This window comes from Lytechinus pictus, chromosome 17 (genome assembly GCF_037042905.1).
Source record: "Lytechinus pictus isolate F3 Inbred chromosome 17, Lp3.0, whole genome shotgun sequence".
Taxonomy (NCBI): domain Eukaryota; kingdom Metazoa; phylum Echinodermata; class Echinoidea; order Temnopleuroida; family Toxopneustidae; genus Lytechinus; species Lytechinus pictus.
The window spans coordinates 20,350,400-20,371,306 of record NC_087261.1 but is presented as its reverse complement, the minus strand read 5'-3'; the positions used below and the strand labels follow the sequence as shown (position 1 = coordinate 20,371,306).

The window sequence follows — 20,907 nt, the reverse complement described above, 5'->3', positions numbered from 1 at the left end:
ATTGCATACCGAGTCATTAAACAGTTGTAGACAGAAACATATATTGCAACTCTCAAGAAAATGTAATACATCTTAATTCTTATTACATATGCATATGTTTTTTTGGTTTTAGTCTTGTTTGAGAAAAAGAGGATGTCAAAAAAGTTTGAATGCTACAAAGGCCTCAATAAATATCACACGTAATTCTCTTGATTTCTCTTAATTATGTGAAGAGACTTGTAACAGAAAGAATGAAAAGAAATGAATAGCTGTAATAATAGTTGTAATGTTTTTTGACAGAATCATGAACAGGTTACAGATGATGATGGCACAGTGTTTAAAACTGTTTGATGGAGATGGCGCATCATTGGATTTGTTTAAAATTAGACCAACAAAGAATCAACGTTACAACAACATTTAACCGATATTAGACAAACATTGAATCAACGTTTACGCCAACGTTGGACTAAAGTTGAATCAACTTTCCATCAACATTGGACCAACATTAGACCAACGTTGGATCAACGTCACCCAACGTTGGACCAACGCTGCCATACCTGCCTCATCTGGACATAATGATTATGCACTCATGAATATTCATTACATCAGTAAATGACCAAAATTTTAGGTAATATTGCTATAATAATTAGAGTATGTATGTTTATTCAATATTTCCACCATGAAAAGTTTCAGAAAATATGTGGCTCCATTACCATATCATTTATAATCAAAACATATTATTCTAAGTGAAATTTTCAAGGTTAAGTGTGGAAAATTATATTAACTGTATTCTGCCAAGTATATCAAAGTTGCTCTGTATATAGGAGTCAATGACAGGATTCATTGGATAGGTGTAGGATGATAGGAATAGGACGTAGGATTAGGATGTAGGATTTTAGGATAGAATAAGACATGATGATAAGGATTAGAGTGTAGAGTTGTAATGGTGGACTTCACCTTGAAACCAATTAATGTTTTGTTAATTACTGCCATACGTTGGAATAACGTTGGAGCAACGTTGTGACAACGTTGTAACAATGTTGGAGCAATGTTGCCAGACAATGTTGGAGAATTGTTGCTGGACAGCGTTGAACCAACGTTGTAAACATAGTTGGACTGACGATGTATGCACGTGCACGTCCATCGCTGCTTCAACGTTGCCCATCAACGTTGCAGCGACGCTGTTATTGATGACCCAGCCGACATTATACCAACGTTGGAGCATTAATGGTGGACAACGTTGAACTGACGTTGGAAATGTTGTTGGTCTGACGATGTATGGACGTGCACTCCCGGGGGGGGGGGCACTCGACCAAAAAAGTAGTAGGTATGTGCCGCGGGCGAGACAAAAAACGGGGGCCTTGGAGCGGGCTTATTGTAAAAAGGAGGGTCCTCGGAACGGGCTTCGGAACTACAATGTTTGTGAAAACGGGGGTCCTTGGAACGGGTTGCCTGCGTGTGAGTGCGTATGCATCCCTATGGAACGTGCATGCAGCTAGCCCGGTGGCACGGGCGCCGGGTGCGCTAGCGCAGAGGCGATGGTCGGACAGCGCTCTGTGGCCTCTTTTCACCAAAATCGCGGCTCATTGTAGCAGATCAATGTGGCCGGAACGGCGAAACGGAAAATATGCGAAGCTTTGGAGCGGATTTCTTTCTTCTTTTTTCTCGATAAGAAGATAATGCTATGCTTTGGAGCGGCTTTCTTTGATGTTTTTCTAAATAAGACAAAAATGCTATGGCCTTGGAACGGAAATTTGAGTGTAAAAATGGGGGTCCCCTCCGCGGCACATACCCACTATGCATTATATACTGAGTGCCCCCCCCCCCGGGCGTGCACTTCTATCGATGATGCAACGTTGCTTACCAACGTTGTAGCAATGTTGTATTTGACTATTTAGCCAGCATTGGATCAACGTTACCAGACAACGCTGAAACATTGTTGCTGGACAACGTTGAACTGACGTTGGAAATGTTGTTGGTCTGACGATGTATGCGCGTGCACTTCTATCGATGATGCAACGTTTGCCTGCCAACGTTGAGGCAACGTTGGGAAAAAAATTCCCAACGTTGATCCAACGTTGGTCCAACGCTGTATTGTACCTGGGTAGGCATCTTGTCAAACGTCAGAGCTGTATTAGGGACGCACCATTAGATATCCAGGGGGTGGAAGTTTTTTTTCCACACACACACAAAAAACCTGACTTGCTATATGAGCAACAACAAAAAACTTGACTCACCATCAGAGTAAAAAAAAAATTGGTCCACTGACAAATCAAACAAATGAAAGGTGCAAAAAATAACTTGTCTCAATGGACTAATGAACAAAATTGCATCAACCCCAACTTCCAGCCCCCCCCCCCCCCCCTGGGTATCTAATGGTGCGTCCTCTATTAAACTGTATACCTTCCTGATTAAGGATTAATAAACAGTCTTATTTTATCTCACTATGATTTGACTTCTGGACCATCACTGGTATAACATAAATTATTAAAATATGGAAAATTTTCTTTCATGACATACTTGACAACTGTTCGCATGCGGCGACGCGAGATCAAAACATAAACATTCATAAAATTGTTAGTTTTATTTTTGGTAATCTTCATCCACTTGTTTCTCTTTCTTTCCTTTTTTATTATCAAAACCAACGTGTCTTAAGTGCGGACTCCCGTTTATGCTATTCAACACTCACACATTTTTACGTGCATTCATTCATTATTTTCACATCTTATGAATTAAAAAACACTGTTTTATTAATTTCGTGTTGCGTTTCCAGTATTCCAATTTGAACGCCATTTTTGTGCAATCAGGCATGAATACAAAATATATCTGATAAAACACTGGTAACATTCATTGGAAGATACATCGTTTTATAGTATTTTTTATTCCCACTTGTAAATGTTGGCCAATTATTATTCATCTTTTGCATTATTGATTCACAGCACTTGGGTTTGTTTATTATTGTTATCCTTATTCACACATGGCCTTGGCCCCTCGGTGGGGGGGGGGGGGACAGGTTAATGGTTAGCGGCGAGTGGGCGCAGCGGTAAGCATGCAGTACATGTACGTACGTTTTACCATGGACCTATGAAAGCTGGACATTCATCGGTTAGTTAATGAATTCACTAACATCTGACTGTCATTGTCATGTGAATAACATTCTCTTCATATTTATCTCCTGTGATACCATCATGGTCGCCGTCAATTAAACCATGAGTTACAGAAGCTTTCGGTGATTAGACATTTAATATTAGACAAATTGTATGCGCAGAAGGTAATAAATTACCTGAATTCTCGGAAATTAATGTGCAGTTCTGGTTTACAAATGGTTATCTTAGTTCCATGGTTTTTATTTGGAAAAATGTATGAATATTTCAAGATAGAGGCTAAAATGAAATTGATTGATTGTAATTTATAATCAAATTTTAAAGATTTCCTCATAATATTCCAGAGAAACATGGTCGGTTTCTTGTAGGGGTCGTCCCCCTCTCGTTGTTAGAAAAGTCATTATGAGTGTGCAGAAGCGTGCAAATCGATAATAATAAATTTGATATCACAAAAATCGTCTGCTTCTCAATTTGCTGTTCCAAATCTGAAACATCTTAATTGAAAGGTATACTCTGCTACAAGACATCAGCCAACAAAAGGAAAAAGAGCAAAACATTCCTTTGTGAAGATCAGATTCGCCTTGGTAGTCGCTATTGTCAAAGCACCTGTATGTTATCATTAATATGCACATAATCAGGAGACGGCGACTATGATTGCATCAAAAGAATGATCGCGTTAATCGTCCATTTATTATAGGTCCATGGTTTTACCAAGGAGGTTTAAATGAGATGGAGTAACAGCAAACAAAATCCCTTTGAACAAGCTTCAAAGCCGCCAGCAGAAAGTATGTCAGGCATGCACTTTGCTCAACATCTCTTGCAATTGTGTAGACAAATGATTCCCGCATGACTCCGCAGCTATAGGTCATACAGAAAGGGAAATATGCTTTTGTGATGATAATTACTTTTTCGCCGCATCTTGGTCTGGTTATATGTGTAGTACATAATTCGGAGGCATGCAAAAATAAACTATGCAATATGTCCTGAAATATGTCTCAAATTTGCTCGACTGGGCACGTGCGGGCACTAATCTGGCATATACAGTAATGAACAACAATATTCCACCGACCACATTTGAAATTTTCATTCGCCGCAAACGATCGGAAGAGTGTTAAAATCTGGTTTCAGTAAAGGTCAAATTCTTTCTTTTTTCACTAATTACAGGTTAATTGATATAATCTGGGCAAATATCTCGTCGTAATAGTGCTTGGTTATTGATATTTTGTCATGCATTCAAATTTCAGTTTGGTTATTAATATGAAAGATGGAAAATCGATACAAATAAATTTGATATCACAAAAATCGTCTGCTTCTCAATTTGCTGTTCCAAATCTGAAACATCTTAATTGAAAGGTATACTCTGCTACAAGACATCAGCCAACAAAAGGAAAAAGAGCAAAACATTCCTTTGTGAAGATCAGATTCGCCTTGGTAGTCGCTATTGTCAAAGCACCTGTATGTTATCATTAATATGCACATAATCAGGAGACGGCGACTATGATTGCATCAAAAGAATGATCGCGTTAATCGTCCATTTATTATAGGTCCATGGTTTTACCAAGGAGGTTTAAATGAGATGGAGTAACAGCAAACAAAATCCCTTTGAACAAGCTTCAAAGCCGCCAGCAGAAAGTATGTCAGGCATGCACTTTGCTCAACATCTCTTGCAATTGTGTAGACAAATGATTCCCGCATGACTCCGCAGCTATAGGTCATACAGAAAGGGAAATATGCTTTTGTGATGATAATTACTTTTTCGCCGCATCTTGGTCTGGTTATATGTGTAGTACATAATTCGGAGGCATGCAAAAATAAACTATGCAATATGTCCTGAAATATGTCTCAAATTTGCTCGACTGGGCACGTGCGGGCACTAATCTGGCATATACAGTAATGAACAACAATATTCCACCGACCACATTTGAAATTTTCATTCGCCGCAAACGATCGGAAGAGTGTTAAAATCTGGTTTCAGTAAAGGTCAAATTCTTTCTTTTTTCACTAATTACAGGTTAATTGATATAATCTGGGCAAATATCTCGTCGTAATAGTGCTTGGTTATTGATATTTTGTCATGCATTCAAATTTCAGTTTGGTTATTAATATGAAAGATGGAAAATCGATACAAATGAAATATTTGTAAAATGTCACCCCTCGGATTCCTTCAATGAAACTGGCGGTTTCGAAGCTGAACATCAAAAGGGTCCTAATTGCCGTTCTTTCTTTTGTGCTTCTTTAGAAATGAACAGCTGCTTGAATAAATTTGTTGCCTGTTGGAACTCCAGTCATAGAATCTTCTTGGTTTTACAATGTTTGAGGGCTAGACTATATACGCAAGGTGCTGTTCACATTTAAACGCGGTTCCAGCTGGCGTGACATGCAAAGTCGACATTTTTGCGAGTTTCATGCATTCTAGGAGGACGTCTATAGGCACCGGTCAGGATGGCTCTCTGGATAAGCCTTACAACGTTTCTTCTGGGGCTGGTAACTTTCCTTGTTAGCTTGATGTTGATTCGTTCCCGGACAAGGAGAACACAAGCCAATTTCCCGCCGAAGGGTCCCCCTGAATGGCCGATCATCGGTAGCCTGCTCAGCCTCGCCGGGGAACACCCTCCGCACCAGATCCTCGCCGGCATGGCCAAAAAATATGGACCGATATTTAGTATGCAGATGGGATCGTTCTATACAATAGTACTAAGTGATTATTCCCTTGTAAAACAGGCGTTTGCAAGATCTGGAGATGACTTCTGTGATCGACCAAGGATAACTATGATAGAGCATTTATCACGGGGCAAAGGTGATTTATTTTCTTTATTAAAGGCCTATAGGCCCTCTACAACATGATCACATTGGAATGAATCCGCTTTCCAACATAACCATAGAATTGAGATTGAATGAATATAACTCATTTTGATACGAGTATGATCTCATCTTATTTCATTTTATTAAGGCGTATAGATCAAATTCTAACCATTAAAAATGCACGAAATGACAATGTTCGATGGTACAGCATAATAAGAATATAACAAACTCAAAATGACGCAGTGTCTTGTTTTCAAGTCAATGTACAAAAAAAATGTTAATGCTCCCATTTCTCACTGTCAAGTTTGATATGTAGAGGTCTGCATTTTGTTCGTGACTACAAAAATGCTTGTAACTTCCCATGTCCAGATCCGAACTATCGTAAAGAAATCAACTCGAACCTTGTACTCGCGTAGTTTGTTTAGTAAGATACGAGTTCGTGATCGTGCATGTTCACACATATTCATTGAAAGGTTACCCCGGAATGGAAATAATTATATCTAATTAAATAAAGCAAATTTCAACAAACAAAATGTCAAAATCTGATAACGAAGTCATCGAAATTTAAAGTTTAGCAATATTTTGTGAGAACAGTTATATTTACGTCGTCAAGAATATTCCTTTAATAGGTGGGCTGGTGATGTCATGTCCCCACTTTCATTATTCTTATGTTATTACATTAAATCAAAATCATTTCATATTACATACATGTTTGTAAGATATGTCTCCCTCAAAAAGAAATAAGTTACAGCAAGGGCTGTCTACTGCATTAAATCAGTTGCCAATCTTTTTTTTTATTCTTGGAGAACAACATTTTAATAAACACAATTTCACAAGAACAATTGGGGGATGTGACATTACCAATTTGCTAATTGAATATTCATGAAAACATGCAAAGAACCTTTTCACTGAAATCATGCATTTTTTTATTATGTCATAGCTTTTTTATTCCTTGTCCGATTTTCATCAAATATTTGGGGGTTTTTTTATCTGATATTTCTTTATCTGTTCAAATCATATTATTTTCAGCCTGAAGTACCCCTTTTAAACGTCCCTTTTCATGTCAGAATAGTCTGATAAAATGAAATGTCAGCTTGCGCTTTGCGCTTGAAATTATTGGTCAATTATTTTTTGTATACGCACTTAAAAGTAAAGTGCTTAACATGCCTATTTGGTCAGCCTATCAGAAAATTTTAGCCATATTGTTGGGATTTGAATGATTCCAGTGAAAAATAAGGCTAATGACGAATTTTAGCACGTGTGAAACCAAACTAGAACATGATTAGAATCAAGAACGCATGCAATCATCATTGACAATGATGATTCAAGATTTACGTGTGAAAAGACCCAAATCCGTATTCAATGTATGCCTGGACGAGAAATTCCTTTTGGCGGGGATCACCTGAATGATGCATCACATTATGAATAAATGAATAGTTTTTTTTTTCTAAACCTATTTTTTTTTCTCTCTAGGTCTCATCGCTGGATACAGCAGCCCTGTCCAAACTGAACAGCGTCGTTTCACATTTTCTGCGCTCCGATCTCTGGGCATGGGAAAGTTTCGAATGGAAGAAACAATTATAGAGGAGGTTAAACACCTTGTAAAAAACTTTGAAGGACGTCATTCTGAACCGTTCAGTCCGTTCCATGACATAATTGTCTCAGTTTCGAATATTATTTGTTGGTTGAATCTTGGAAAGCGGTTTGATTACAATGATGAGGACTTTAAGGGAGTCATCGAAGCACTCTTGGCCATCGTGGAGGTCACAGAAGTAGGAGGTGCGTTCAATTTTATTCCATTCCTGCGCTTTTTACCTCGGAGTGGTCTTAAGAAATGTCTTCAAAGCAAAGCTCATTTTGACAAGTATATGTACCCCCTTTTTGGAAAAATAAAACAGGATTTTGTTGAGAAGTCCGACCCAGCAACATGTTTCATTCACATGTATGCTGACAAAATAGCCGAAGCTGCGAGCATGGCGAAGGAAAGCACTACCACGAATTCGTTTAATGACGAGAACATGATAGTGGCTGTTGCTGATCTCTTTGTTGCCGGTACAGAGACGACAGCCACAACTCTCAAATGGGCACTTCTCTATATGTTGGTCAATCAGGATGTCCAACAAAAGGTACAAGAGGAATTAGACAGGGTAGTTGGTCTGGATAGGTTGCCTAGTTTACTGGACAAACCTAATTTGCCATACACAGAAGCAACCTTGCTGGAGATTCAGCGGAAGGCATCGATCGTGCCCTTGGGGGTCCCCCACGCAACTACCAAAGACGCTGTCCTCAATGGCTATGACATCCCAAAAGGAACTGTCATCCTACCTAACCAGTGGGCCATTCATCATGACCCAGACCTATGGAAGAATCCTGATGAGTTCAATCCAGACAGGTTTCTTGACCCAGAAACCAAGCAGGTTGTTCAAAGGGAGGAACTCATTCCGTTTTCTATCGGTAAATATTATCGGGGTGATAATTTTTTTTTCACTCGCAATCCCTCTTTGCTTATGAAGTATACCGTATGAATAAGACAATAAATTGTACAAGAGAATGTTGTTGGGCGATAAGAACTGATATCTGATGGGTAAAATTTAAAGTTCATTCCTTCTTGTATGCATTTCTGAAAGTGCATGTAAACAAACAACACACTATGATTGGCATTTCCAAAGTCAAATGCACTCCGACATCCGACATCAGTAAGGCAATGAAGCAGTATAATACTGAAAATTTCATTACAATCGGTTAAGAAATAAAGTAGTAGCATTTCGAAATTTGACTTTAGTTCATAAAGCATTTATACGTACAACATGAGCCGTATGCAAATGGGGAACCTGATGATGCCACACACTATTTACATGTATTTCGCATTTTATTGTATGTTGAATCCTAGGCCTACTATGTAAATTATGTTTTGACTTTTTCATTTTTAATTATATTGTTTCTTTACAATTAATCAAGAAATGACAGAACTATTCTAAAACCAAGCTCAAAGCTTCACATGGCCATAGAGTATAAATCTGGTTTCCCCAGACGTTTTAACCTGTCATTTTTACCACTGCCATACCTCTGCCATTTTTACGCGGAGCCAGTAAAAAAACTTGATTAAAATTTTGACCGCACCTCTGTAACCGTTTTGTCTGTTCGTCTGTTCGTCTCTCTCTATCTCTCTCTCGCTGAGATACAACTTTCCCTTAATTTTTTTTTCAATTTTTTTTGCAGGTCGCCGAAGGTGCATTGGCGAGGAGCTGGCAAAAGTAGAACTCTTTCTGTTCTTTTCTCACCTCCTGTGCCACTTTCGTTTTGTCCTACCCCCGGGAGCCCCTCCTCCCACAATGAAGGGAAGATCGCTTGCTACATACGTACCTCACCAATACTCACTGTGTGCTATCCCGAGACGTACTGAGAAAAAGGACTGATGATAACTGTTATGATTATGGTAACCATCAGGGTGACACAAACATTTGCCCCAGCGACAGTGGTGTACCTAGGATTTTCCACAGGGGGGCAAATTCGTCCGCCAAAAAATTTGACAAGCAAAAAAAAAAGTCTTCAAGTTCAAAAGAGGGGGCCATTTGTGGCTCGTCAGGGATCAGTTGTGACTCGCCAGGGGGTAGGTCCCTTGCATGAGTTGTGACCCGTCAGGGGAGGTAGTCTGCCCTCCCTTAGGTACCTAGTGCTCCTGCGACATTTGCTCCGGTCTTGATATCTCAGAGGGCGTAGGGTTAGAGTTAGGACTGTAGTAGAGGTTTTTGGTTCAGAAGAATGTAAAGAAAATGGATGGGGTTATTTAGTTTTGGAGGTTAGATTTTATGGTCATGATTTCCATCGGAGCTATTGTAGCCGGAGCAAGAGCTATGGATCCACGACTAGTATAGGTATTTTATTTTCTCAGTTTTTATACCTTTTTTATTTTCATGTCAGAATCATGTTCATCATCGCCTATTTCATTTTATTTTGATGTTCATGTACTTTGCCATTTTATTGTTACATTTCGATCACGCTATGCATCTATTATGTATTGTTAATTTGATATGTATACTTATGAATCTCTTTTCTTTTATACTGCATGTAGTTTTCCTTTTTAATTAATTCTGTAATTGTTTACCATTGTATAATGATTGTTATATGTATTTGATAGGTACAGGGCTCTCTCGAAAAGCAGTTTTTATGTACTGAAGAGACCACCCTGTCCAAGGAAAACATAAATAAATAAATAAATAAATAAATCATGACTGTGCATCTGCAACCCCAGAATCACTATATGACATCGACTCCATGATTCTTGCTCCGGCGATAATAACTCCGATGGAATGGTGATACCTCTACTACGAGTACTGCTATTACTATCATGGGCGGCAACTCAGGACGGGGTGGAGGGGGGTACCAATGTCCTTCGATTTTTTGTATACCAACCTATGAGAGAGTGTGGTCTCGTCTACAGAAAAAAAATGTCCTTCGAAATCGCCGCCAATTACTTCTACTACTACTACCACTACTACTACTACTATTATTACTACTACTACTATTATTACTACGGCCACCACCGGCTAATATTACTATTCTAATTTTCAATACTTCTACCAGTTCAAGTATAAATTATTGCCATTCTTTCGATGATAATGATTTAAGTCATGTTGAAATTTGAATTACCCAAAATTGTTGTATAGGACCTGTATACAAAGCGATGCTCAATACAATCGTGTTCAGAAGATGCCGGCCCCTTTATCAACATCCTCTTAAGCGCAGCCTGAGCATGCTCACCCTCGGTCCTAGATTTCCCCAGGTATCCGACGATACAGAACTCCCATTTAGGTGTGAAGAAGCCTGCGACCCCCCCCTCCCCCCTTCACCTCCAGCAGTAATAAATTGCCGCCCTTGGTACGAATTCAAAACCAGGATTTTTTTTTTTTTTTTGCATAGGCCTCGTTTTACAGAGCTGCAAGTTTGCAACAGAGATTCGGATTTGTACATGACTTTTTCAGCATGGTCGAAAGTTCCTACATTGGTGGAAATTTTTTATTCATGTTGTATTTAACATAATCGATAAAAACAGTGGAAGGTAGTCCGGTTCAGTTTAAAAAAAATTTACAACGGAGCCCTCCGCGAATAAAAAGAAACATGAACATGTTAAAACAAATATAGAACAAATACATGGTAAATGAATAAATAACATAACAATAATATAAGGAAATAGATAACATAAATCAAAATTAAAAACATAAACAAAAACACGCTTATAAACTTAAACCGTAATTAAGTAATGTAAGTGTGGCTGCACGTGGTATACCCCCCCCCCTCTCTCTCTCTCTCTCCCAAACCGGGCCAGGTTGTCAAGTTAGACCATGTTGATAAAAAAAAAATCAGTTTTTTGAAGTTATTTAGGGACTTAAAGTTTTGTACGGACAATTGCAATTTATTGAAAATAGAATTTGCAGTGAATGAGAAAGATCTTTTTTAATTCAAATTTAGGGTATGGTATTTGTAGACGATTTTGGGCGGAATGTCTAGTATTATAAACAATGGGTCGTATAACAGATAATTGTTTCAAGTATTTTGGTGCAGAATCATTCCAATTTCTGTAAATTAAAATACATTGTTGGTATTTAATCCCCTGTTCAACGGATTGCCAGTCGAGTGTAGTTAACAAAGAACATTGTGAAGTTGAATAATCTGTATTCAAAACCAAGCGAGCATATCTACTCCGCAATTTCTGTAATCGGGTTATATTACTTTTCAAACTATTTCCCCACGCTGTACAACAATAATCAATATGTGACAAGATAAGGGCAAAGTATAACTGTTTAATTGATTTCTTTTGATCAAATGTTTAATTCAACGTATGCAAGCGATAGAGCGTGATATTTTATAAGAGATGTATTGCAAAAACCAGCTTAATTGAGAGTCGAAAATGATTCCTAAGTATTTAATATTATCAACATGTTCCAAAGTTGTTTTCTCAAATTTAATTGTGATTGTATTATTTTGTAATTTACGTTTATTACCGAAAATCACGATCTTAGTCTTTTGTGGGTGTAGATACATTCGATTAATTTCATCGCTTTTATTCGATTAATTTTATCCTCCTCTCCAGGGTCCTAGGGTCAACATTACAAGTGCCTTTTCTTTGAACTCCATTGAGGGGTATGTGTCATTTTATAGAATACCCGAATTGAGTTGCTCTTTGCTATTTGTGCAATTCCGATTGTACTCTCGCACCGGGATACTATTTTTTGTATGTCATTGCTAAATAATTAATTGTCATGTTAATGGCCTTGGGTAAATCTATATTACTCATTTTTGTCTCACCTGCATAGCAGAGTGAGACTATAGGCGCCGCTTTTCCGACGGCGACGGCGACGGCGGCGGCGTCAACACCAAATCTTAACCTGAGGTTAAGTTTTTGAAATGACAGCATAACTTAGAAAGTATATGGACCTAGTTCATGAAACTTGGCCATAAGGTTAATCAAGTATTACTGAACATCCTGCCTGAGTTTCATGTCACATGACCAAGGTCAAAGGTCATTTAGGGTCAATGAACTTAGACCATGTTGGGGGAATCAACATCAAAATCTTAACCTAAGGTTAAGTTTTTGAAATGTCATCATAACTTAGAAAATATATGGACCTAGTTCATGAAACTTATACATAATGTTAATCAAGTATCACTGAACATCCTGCATGAGTTTCACGTCACATGACCGAGGTCAAAGGTCATTTAGGGTCAATGAACTTTGGCCAAATTGGGGGTATCTGTTGAATTACCATCATAACTTTGAAAGTTTATGGATCTGATTCATGAAACTTGGACACAATAGTAATCAAGTATTACCGAACATCCTGTGCAAGTTTCAGGTCACATGATCAAGGTCAAAGGTCATTTAGGGTCAATGAACTTTGGCCAAATTGGGGTATTTGTTGAATTACAGCCATAAATTTGAAAGTGTGTTGGTCTAGTTCATAAAACTTGGACATAAGAGTAATCAGGTATCACTGAACATCCTGTGCGAGTTTCAGGTCACATGATCAAGGTCAAAGGTCATGTAAGGTCAAAGAACTTTGGCCACGTTGCTGGTACATGTATTTGTTGAATTGCCATCATATCTCTTTAAGTGTATTGGTCTAGTTCATAAAACGTGGAAATAAGAGTAACCAAGTATCACTGAACATCTTGTGCGAGTCATAGTAGTTTTCAAAATCAGCACTGCTGCTATATTGAATCGCGTGATGCAGGTGAGACGGCCAGAGGCATTCCACTTGTTTATATTTGAAGTTCTATTTGTGTATTCTTCTGGTTGTTGTATCCGAAATGCAATTTTCTTGTCTTGGCTTTACTCTAAATTACAGGAATTTAAAATAAGATGTGTCGTAACTAGTGGAGGCATATTTTGGTAACTGGTAATTTGGTACTTAGCTAAATGCATCTGCCGTGACACCCCCAGTACAGACCATTACAGTCATGATAGCAAGTTCTAAAACAAATAAATATATGAACCTATCTCGACATTTGTATAGACCTAATTCACCTTGCCGACATGCCCGCGATTAGCATGATTAGTGTTTGTCATGTCTGTGGTGTGTCTGTGTTCTGATCTATAGGTCAAGCAACTTATTTAAAAGTTCGTTGGCACGTCCACCGTCGTGAAATGATGAGGACATGAGATACTTGTATATAATTTTTAACATGATTAATGGAACCGTAATGATTAGAATTACGGGATTGATATGTAAAGAATGAATAAATTTAATGTGTGAAAAAAAATGCAGCAGATTTAAGCATAAATTATAGCCATGGTCTATAGGCTATACGTGTTTTTTTTTTAATAAAAAGTCATCAATGGTCGCTTGTTCACTAATCTAGGGCATGTTTATGTACACTTGTGCTACATTCATACCAACCAAACTGCCCCTAACCGATAAAAACAACATGTGTGTGTGTGTATATCTATATATATATACAGTGCGTCCCAGAAAAATCGAAACCGAGATTTAGCAATGATTTATCATAACTTAATCACAAATACAATAGACAAATGACCTACCAATGTAAAGCTTAGAATCTCCTCTTTCATCTGATATTACTTAGATTATTCCTCATTCACGCATGAGTGAGCAAAAACAATTTAAAGAAAGGGTACTAAAAACTCATTTGGCGGGGGGTATCTGAATTTTATAATTAAAATCACATGCCTAAAAAGTTCAACATCTGCTCTTTAATTTGATACCTCAATCACAAAAAATGGTCAAGAATTAAAAAAGTTACGTTCCCTCGAAACAATGCTTATATTTCCATCATATCATTAAATAAACGTGTTTTCACCTGTTTCCCACAGAAGCTATCGCATGGTTAACAAAAGACTTCATGCATGGCTGATCGTCAACAAAACGAAGTGTCGAGTGAGTTTGAACGCTAGCCTGTAAAACCTCTTCATTTTATGAAATTATTGAAATTCAAGCCTTTTTTCAAATAACCAGAACTTTCTTAAAACTTGATCATGTTCTGTAATTGAGGTATCAAATTAAAGAGCAGATATTGAACTATTTAGAAATGTGGTTTTCTTTTTGAAACCCAGATACAGCCCGCCAAATGACTTTTTGGTATCCCCTCTTCAAATTGTTTTTGCTCACTCATGCGTGAATGAGGAATAATCTAAGTAATTTCAGATGAAAGAGGAGATTCTAAGCTTTACAATGGTAGGTCATTTGTCTATTGTATTTGTGATCAAGTTATGATAAATCATCGATAAATCTCGGTTTTGTTTTTTGTGGGACGCACTGTATATATATATATATATATATATATATAATGTATATATATATATATATTTATATATATATATATATATATATTTATTTAGATATACATGTATATTACATATATATACAGTATATATACTGGAGTCGGTTTCGTTGATGTGATTGTGGCATCAAGGCGGATGAGGAAAAGTATGCCTGAAAGCGCTGTGATGATTGTAGTAAAATTAGAAAGCGAATACATCATCTTTTCGGCTAAATATATACCTCAGGGCCTCTGTACACCACATAATGTAATGGAAATGAAATTCAAAATGACTCTCAAGGATATTTCTTGTATCACATTTTTGGTTTAACCTTGTCAATTTTACAATTGATTTTTGTGGACAAAATTGTCTCTTGTTACAGGGAACCTTGCATGTATGTATAGAGTTACTTTAGGTTTTGAGCTAGACGGGCACATAATTCAAGTATGATATAAAATTTCTTGAACATACACCATGTGCCAAGAATCCATCGATCTAATGAAGACCATACTGTAGGCTATTATTTTGCATTAATATGGATTTTTAGCCCAGATTTTGCACACAAAACACACATGCACACATATAAGGGAGAGGGGGAATTTGAAATACAGATCGGATATCTGAATGAAAATTTTATGTCACATCACAAACACACACACAGACATACACAATCCTGAAAGATTTGTACATAATATTAACATTACAATATAGATAATGAAAGATGAGCATCATTATTTGTTTTATGTCGACACGTTTTATTCAGGGTAATATACATGTATGATGGTGAAGGGTTGGAAATAAATGGCTAGTTTGTCTTTAAAAAAAATCACAGAACACGAATGTTTACTGTTATGACAAATTTTGATCTTAAACACGTTTGATATTATTTATCCGTTACACACCAACCTCGGATACATCTATACACTCTTAAAAATGTTGGGCAACATACTGTCCACACAACAATTGGTTAAAAGTTTATCAAATTCTGGGTAGTTTTAAAGCAATAATATGTGCTTTAGGTGAAAACTACAGTATTGGTTGAAAACTACCCATTATTTTTTAACCAATTGTCGTGTGGACACTATGTTGCCCAACAATTTAAGTGTGTAACTTATTAACATTCTTTTAAGTACCTATATTGGACAATATATATGCATATAAATTTATATATTTATATATGAATTCATTACACAATTATTGATCTATTTAAAAGAAAATAATTTCGGTTTTTATTGACTTTATTATATCCATCATACATGATTTTAGAAATTTTCTACATATGTAGGCCTATCCATTTACCAGTCAAATCAACGATTCGTGTATTTTAGACAGTTTGGTCACTTTACAAGTTAAGGTATAGGTCAGGAAACTGTATTTTCTATAATAAAGCAAGGGAAATGAACTTGGTCAGGGTGTTCCCTTTTTCCCAATTTTTAGACATTTACTTCCTACTATTATTTTCATGGACCTATCCACGGAGTTTTATCTATTCTTACTGGGGGTGCTGTGACAATGCCCAGCATCCCCAGTAACAATAGAATAATCCTCCGTGGATAGGTCCATGATTATTTTTCTTTCTTTTCCAATACATTTTATTCAGAACCTTGTACTTGCCATAAAATACATTTTAATTCCTATGCTGAATTAAATGCGGCAGAGGGAAGTGCCACGCGTTTTTCTTTCTTCAATTAGTCGAATTTCTTAGACTATTGGGTAAAATAAACCCTGGTTTCAGCAATAAAATAGACAGCTTTCCGATGTGTTTGAAATTATACACATGTCTTTCAAAGCGACAGGAGTTTGCTGGATAAATTGCAATTGCATGAAGCGACATTGAAGTATGATGACAGATAAATCTTCATTTTATTTGAATGAAAAAAAATCAATCGAATTCATATTTAAAAGACGGGTACGTAAAGGAAAAACAATACAAAACACGTTTGACAAAGGTTTCGGGTGTTCATATTCCAGCGGTTATTCTCAGAATTTTCTATATTTTGGAGGCCTATATTCATCATATTAGAAAAGTGAACGTTTAATACCCAATTAATTAGGGAAAGGACCATCCACTGCACTTTTATCCAGTGGCGGCACAAGGGGGGGGGGGCAAATGTCATGAGCATCGTACTCAAGCTGTAAAGTGCTCCAAGGCAGCGCTTTCACTCTTCTCATCTAGTCATGAAAGTCACTAAATCTAAATCTTTCATGTCATTATCTAAAATTCTTAAATTCGCTCGCGCAGGTAAATAAATTGTTTGTTTAACATCGGGCTTAAAAATCAAGTGTTTTTAATTATTTTGTATGAGCGAGAAAAGCATCCTGAATGTTCATAAAAATTACAAAAACGTTCTAAATATAAAATATTTTCAGCTCGCGCTAAGCGTTTGCATTTAATTTTGTGTTAAATGCCCAACAAAAATGCTTAGAACGTCCACTTATCATAGCAGGATATTACAGATTTTCAGCTCGCGCTTCGCGCTCGAATTATTTATTTGGTGAAATAACATATTCACGAGTTACTGCAAACAGTCCTTAACAGGTTCGTATTCAAGTCAGTAGGGCATATATATATATGTATATTAAAAAAAATTAGCTTGCGCTTCGCGCTCGATTTTGTGAAACAGGCAAACAAAAATTGTCTCCTCAATTTGCCTCCCCCACCCTAGTTTGAAAATCCCGGTCCCGCCACTGCCTTTATCACCTGACCTTCGCAACAAAAACCATCAAGGAATATGAGATAACTCCGCCTAAAGAAGGACAAAACCGCTTTCAATGGGTTATGCTATGAGGCAGGTTCGTTGCCATGACGGTGCATACATTTTTGTTAGGCATAGCTAAGATGGTTCAAGGCCCCATTTAGAAATTACCTTGAAGACTCCACCCAAACCGAGTCAGATGGGTTTTTTTTGGGGGGCGAAGGAGCACTTGGAGCACTTTGCAGAGCTTGGGTATAGGATGCTTATGACAGCATTTACTGAATATTTTTTTTTCAAATTTCAAAATTTCTTGGGGAGGCAAGTGGGGGGCAATGATCCACTTTGTGCTCCCACTGGAATCGGGTCAGTCTGTACTTGAAACGTTCTTTTTTTCAAGGGGCTTTCACAATAAAATTGCCCGTGCGATCATTTGGTCACAGTATGTTGCACAGAATCACAACGGTTGTAATACCTCAGTCACATTTGCTCTACGGCGGACGTACGGCGATTCGAAAACAGCCGTTTTATTCATTTTTATTCAAACCATCTATGTCATGTATGTAGCTGGTGCAAAAAATAATGTTAACACATATGACCAAGGTAGAAGCAGTCGCACGAGCAATTGTGAAAGGAGCTTCAACAATGCCGACAAATCATGTCGAACGTGAATAAATGCGACATACTTGTTTTCTCTTGTTCATATTCAAGAATGTTGAATGTCGTGAATTCTAGGCCTATCATGCCTATTGTTCAGTTGTTAGGCTTTGTAATCGTACTTTGAGCGCGCTGTAAAAGAGGTCTCTGATCTGGGGCACTTTGCAGAAAGAGTTGCATTTGAACGCAAGTCCAAAGATCAAGCACAAGTCCAGAATGCACGTTTTTGATTGGTTGAAAATGGAGTGACGTATGGTCTTCAGAGTTGCGTTTGATTGCAACTCTCTCAGCAACAGGCCCCCTGTACCCCGGCCCTTTGAGTAATACGCTATGGTTCCCATTGTGCCTTTCCAATGAGGTCTCTACATTTTCCGAGAGAGCAAGAAATATCCTTCTCTCTTAAAGAATGGTATTCAGGTTGAGTGGACATTGACCAGGACGGCATGGAGAGAGGGGGCCGGAAGCTTCACGATGTACGTTCTGACAAGAATAAAGACATTTTGATGTATGGAAATCTTCCTGGTAACCATGATGATCTTGAGCATTGCAGTCGATAGAAGTCAGCTGACACCTTTTCCCTGGTTTAAAGGTAAGCCAATATTTTCCCTTTTTTACTTATGTATGTATTATTGAGCTCAAGGTTGTTGTCACCCACTGATCTGTATATTAACCGCTTGTTCAACCTTAGGCTTTGGTTAATCTACATGTAGATCTGTGCAACACACAACATACATTTTATAGATTCTCTGATACATACATCACTTTGTAACCAAAAATGCTCGGTTCTATAGTTATAATTTTGTTTTCATTATCAACTTGGGGACCATTTTTTTTATTCACCAGAGCGCTCAAAATCTTTAATTTTGAGCATTTTTGTTAGTGTGGGCCCTCTATTGCAGGCGCGTAGCCAGGGGGGCGGTGGGGGCGGTCGCCCCTTCCAAAACGTCCCCAAAAAAGGAAAAGGGAGGAGAAAAGGAAAAGGGAAGGGAGGAGAAAAGGAAAAGGGAAGGGAAGAAAGGTAACTTTGTGTTTTTTTTTTCTTTTTATTTATTTTTCCTCAAAAACTCCTTCACTCTTGCTCTAAATTTATATATGAATTTTGCTTCCGCGCTGCGCGCGGTTAAATGACAATACTGAAGTTCTCCATTGTTTCCCAACACTGTTTTTTCACCTCAGCTATATGTGTTTCTTGCCAGTTAAAGTTCAAATGTATACATTAGGGCATGGAATTAGAGTAAGGTTAGGCCGAAGTATATGAAGTTCATCTTTTTTTTTAATTGATCGCGCAACTTCTGGTCGGGTCGGCTCCGGGCGTGTAAAATCTTTTTATCAATTTCTACCGTCACCTCCATAAAGTCAACTTCTCCCGCTTTTCAGCTCATTACTAAACAACCATAATTTTGGGGCAAACAGGTTCCTAATTTTAAAAGAGGAAGGTATGAAATTCGTGTCGTATTAAATAAAAAAGTACAATATTTTTTATCAAATTCGATTAAACTTCATGTCATTTTCCTACACATTCATCTCCTGTCCTGTTTTGCGCTCTAAGTTTGAAATTTTGAATGACACTAAAGTTTCTGTATAATTCAAAATGAAGCGCTTCAGGATAAGTCAAAGAAATTATCCTTTTTTATATAATTTCAATAAATCACAGAACTTTTTGCGCACTATTTTCCTTGTAATGAAGTTCAATAATCTTAGAAAATCAATTGAATTAGAGCCGATGGGGTATTAGAGATATCTGCATTTGATGAAAAGTCCGCTCTTTGAAATTCCAGAGTTTCATTGCTCTGCGCGGGGAGGAATATCTTCCTCCCGGCATATACACTTCTTCTCTGTTTTGCGAGTTAAATATGTGCACTGTCGCTAAACTGTTTGTAATCAAATCTGATCTTTCCAAGGGAAGTATTCAATATATCATTGAGAATACCCTTTTCTCTGGACCCTTTTCATGGCAAAAAAAACTGATAAAACGCTTCAGCTTCCGCGCTTCGCGCGGGGTTATTATATTAATTTCCTCCATTGTATTCCTTTTTTGTGCGTTCACAATCACTTTTGAAAACAAGGTTCATGAAAACAAGGTTCAAAATCACAATATAGTCAACAGAATTGGAGCTGATATAGGTACTAGAGACAAGAGAAACGGCTCCTTTTCATTTTAATTTATGAAACACCAAAAGCTTCGCGCGGGAGGGGGAACCTCCCCCTCCCTGCACTCACCCCCTAGGGAGCGCGCTTTGTAAGTGTTGGCACGCTTCGCGTGCATTTACCACCCCCTCAAAAATGAAATCCTGGCTACGCGGTTGCTTTATTGGTGGAAAGTATAGTTGGTCTGAATTGTCACAAAACAATCTCTAATTTTAATTTAAAAAATTATTATTAAAATATTTCAGTTTACTTTAGAGCCATGTTACATGATGAATAAATGTAGCTTTGATAGAAACTAACTGTGTAAAACAATCAAGCATTTATTCCGAAAAACAAGAGAAAAAAAGCCAAATTGCCAACCTTTTTTCTCACCACACAGAGGGCAATGTTATAACAAAACCTTGTACATCGGATGAGTGTAAGCAGATCAGTATTATTATCGGAGTGATCCGGTCCAATCCTTTTACAACAGACGCAATTCCGAAACAATTTGTATTTATACACACTAATTATAAACGGGTGTTTTAGAGCATCTATGTGATATTTGATGAAATGTGTCTTCCAAATGGTTAACAAGTAGGGGGCTCATAAATTTATATGTTAATAGCTACAATTATAATAGATGTTTTAAAATAATAATCGGAGCAAAGTATCTGAATCCGTATTTTATCACAAAACAAGGTTTTTCATGGTTGGTATTAATTTGGATTCAATGATGCAGGTGAAATACAATTTCAGAATAGGC

The 20,907-nt window shown here is 37.4% G+C and overlaps 1 protein-coding gene across 1 annotated transcript; it reads left to right on the top strand.

Moving 5' to 3' along the window:
- Positions 1-2,613: 2,613 nt before the first annotated feature.
- Positions 2,614-13,148, top strand: LOC129281051 (cytochrome P450 2U1-like). Its single transcript, XM_064112004.1, has 4 exons — positions 2,614-4,247; positions 5,095-5,880; positions 7,359-8,339; positions 9,105-13,148. Exons 2-4 carry the CDS (start codon positions 5,526-5,528, stop codon positions 9,299-9,301), a joined length of 1,533 nt encoding a protein of 510 aa, XP_063968074.1. The 5' UTR covers positions 2,614-4,247; positions 5,095-5,525; the 3' UTR covers positions 9,302-13,148.
- The last annotated feature ends 7,759 nt before the right edge of the window (positions 13,149-20,907 follow it).

What these genes read in the sequence shown, in the direction of transcription:
- LOC129281051 (XM_064112004.1), top strand. Translation starts at nt 5,526, where the DNA reads ATGGCTCTCTGGATAAGCCTTACAACGTTTCTTCTGGGGCTGGTAACT. An exon ending in GCATTTATCACGGGGCAAAG is followed by an intron (nt 5,881 to 7,358) that starts GTGATTTATTTT and finishes TTTTCTCTCTAG; the next exon opens with GTCTCATCGCTGGATACAGC. An exon ending in ACTCATTCCGTTTTCTATCG is followed by an intron (nt 8,340 to 9,104) that starts GTAAATATTATC and finishes TTTTTTTTGCAG; the next exon opens with GTCGCCGAAGGTGCATTGGC.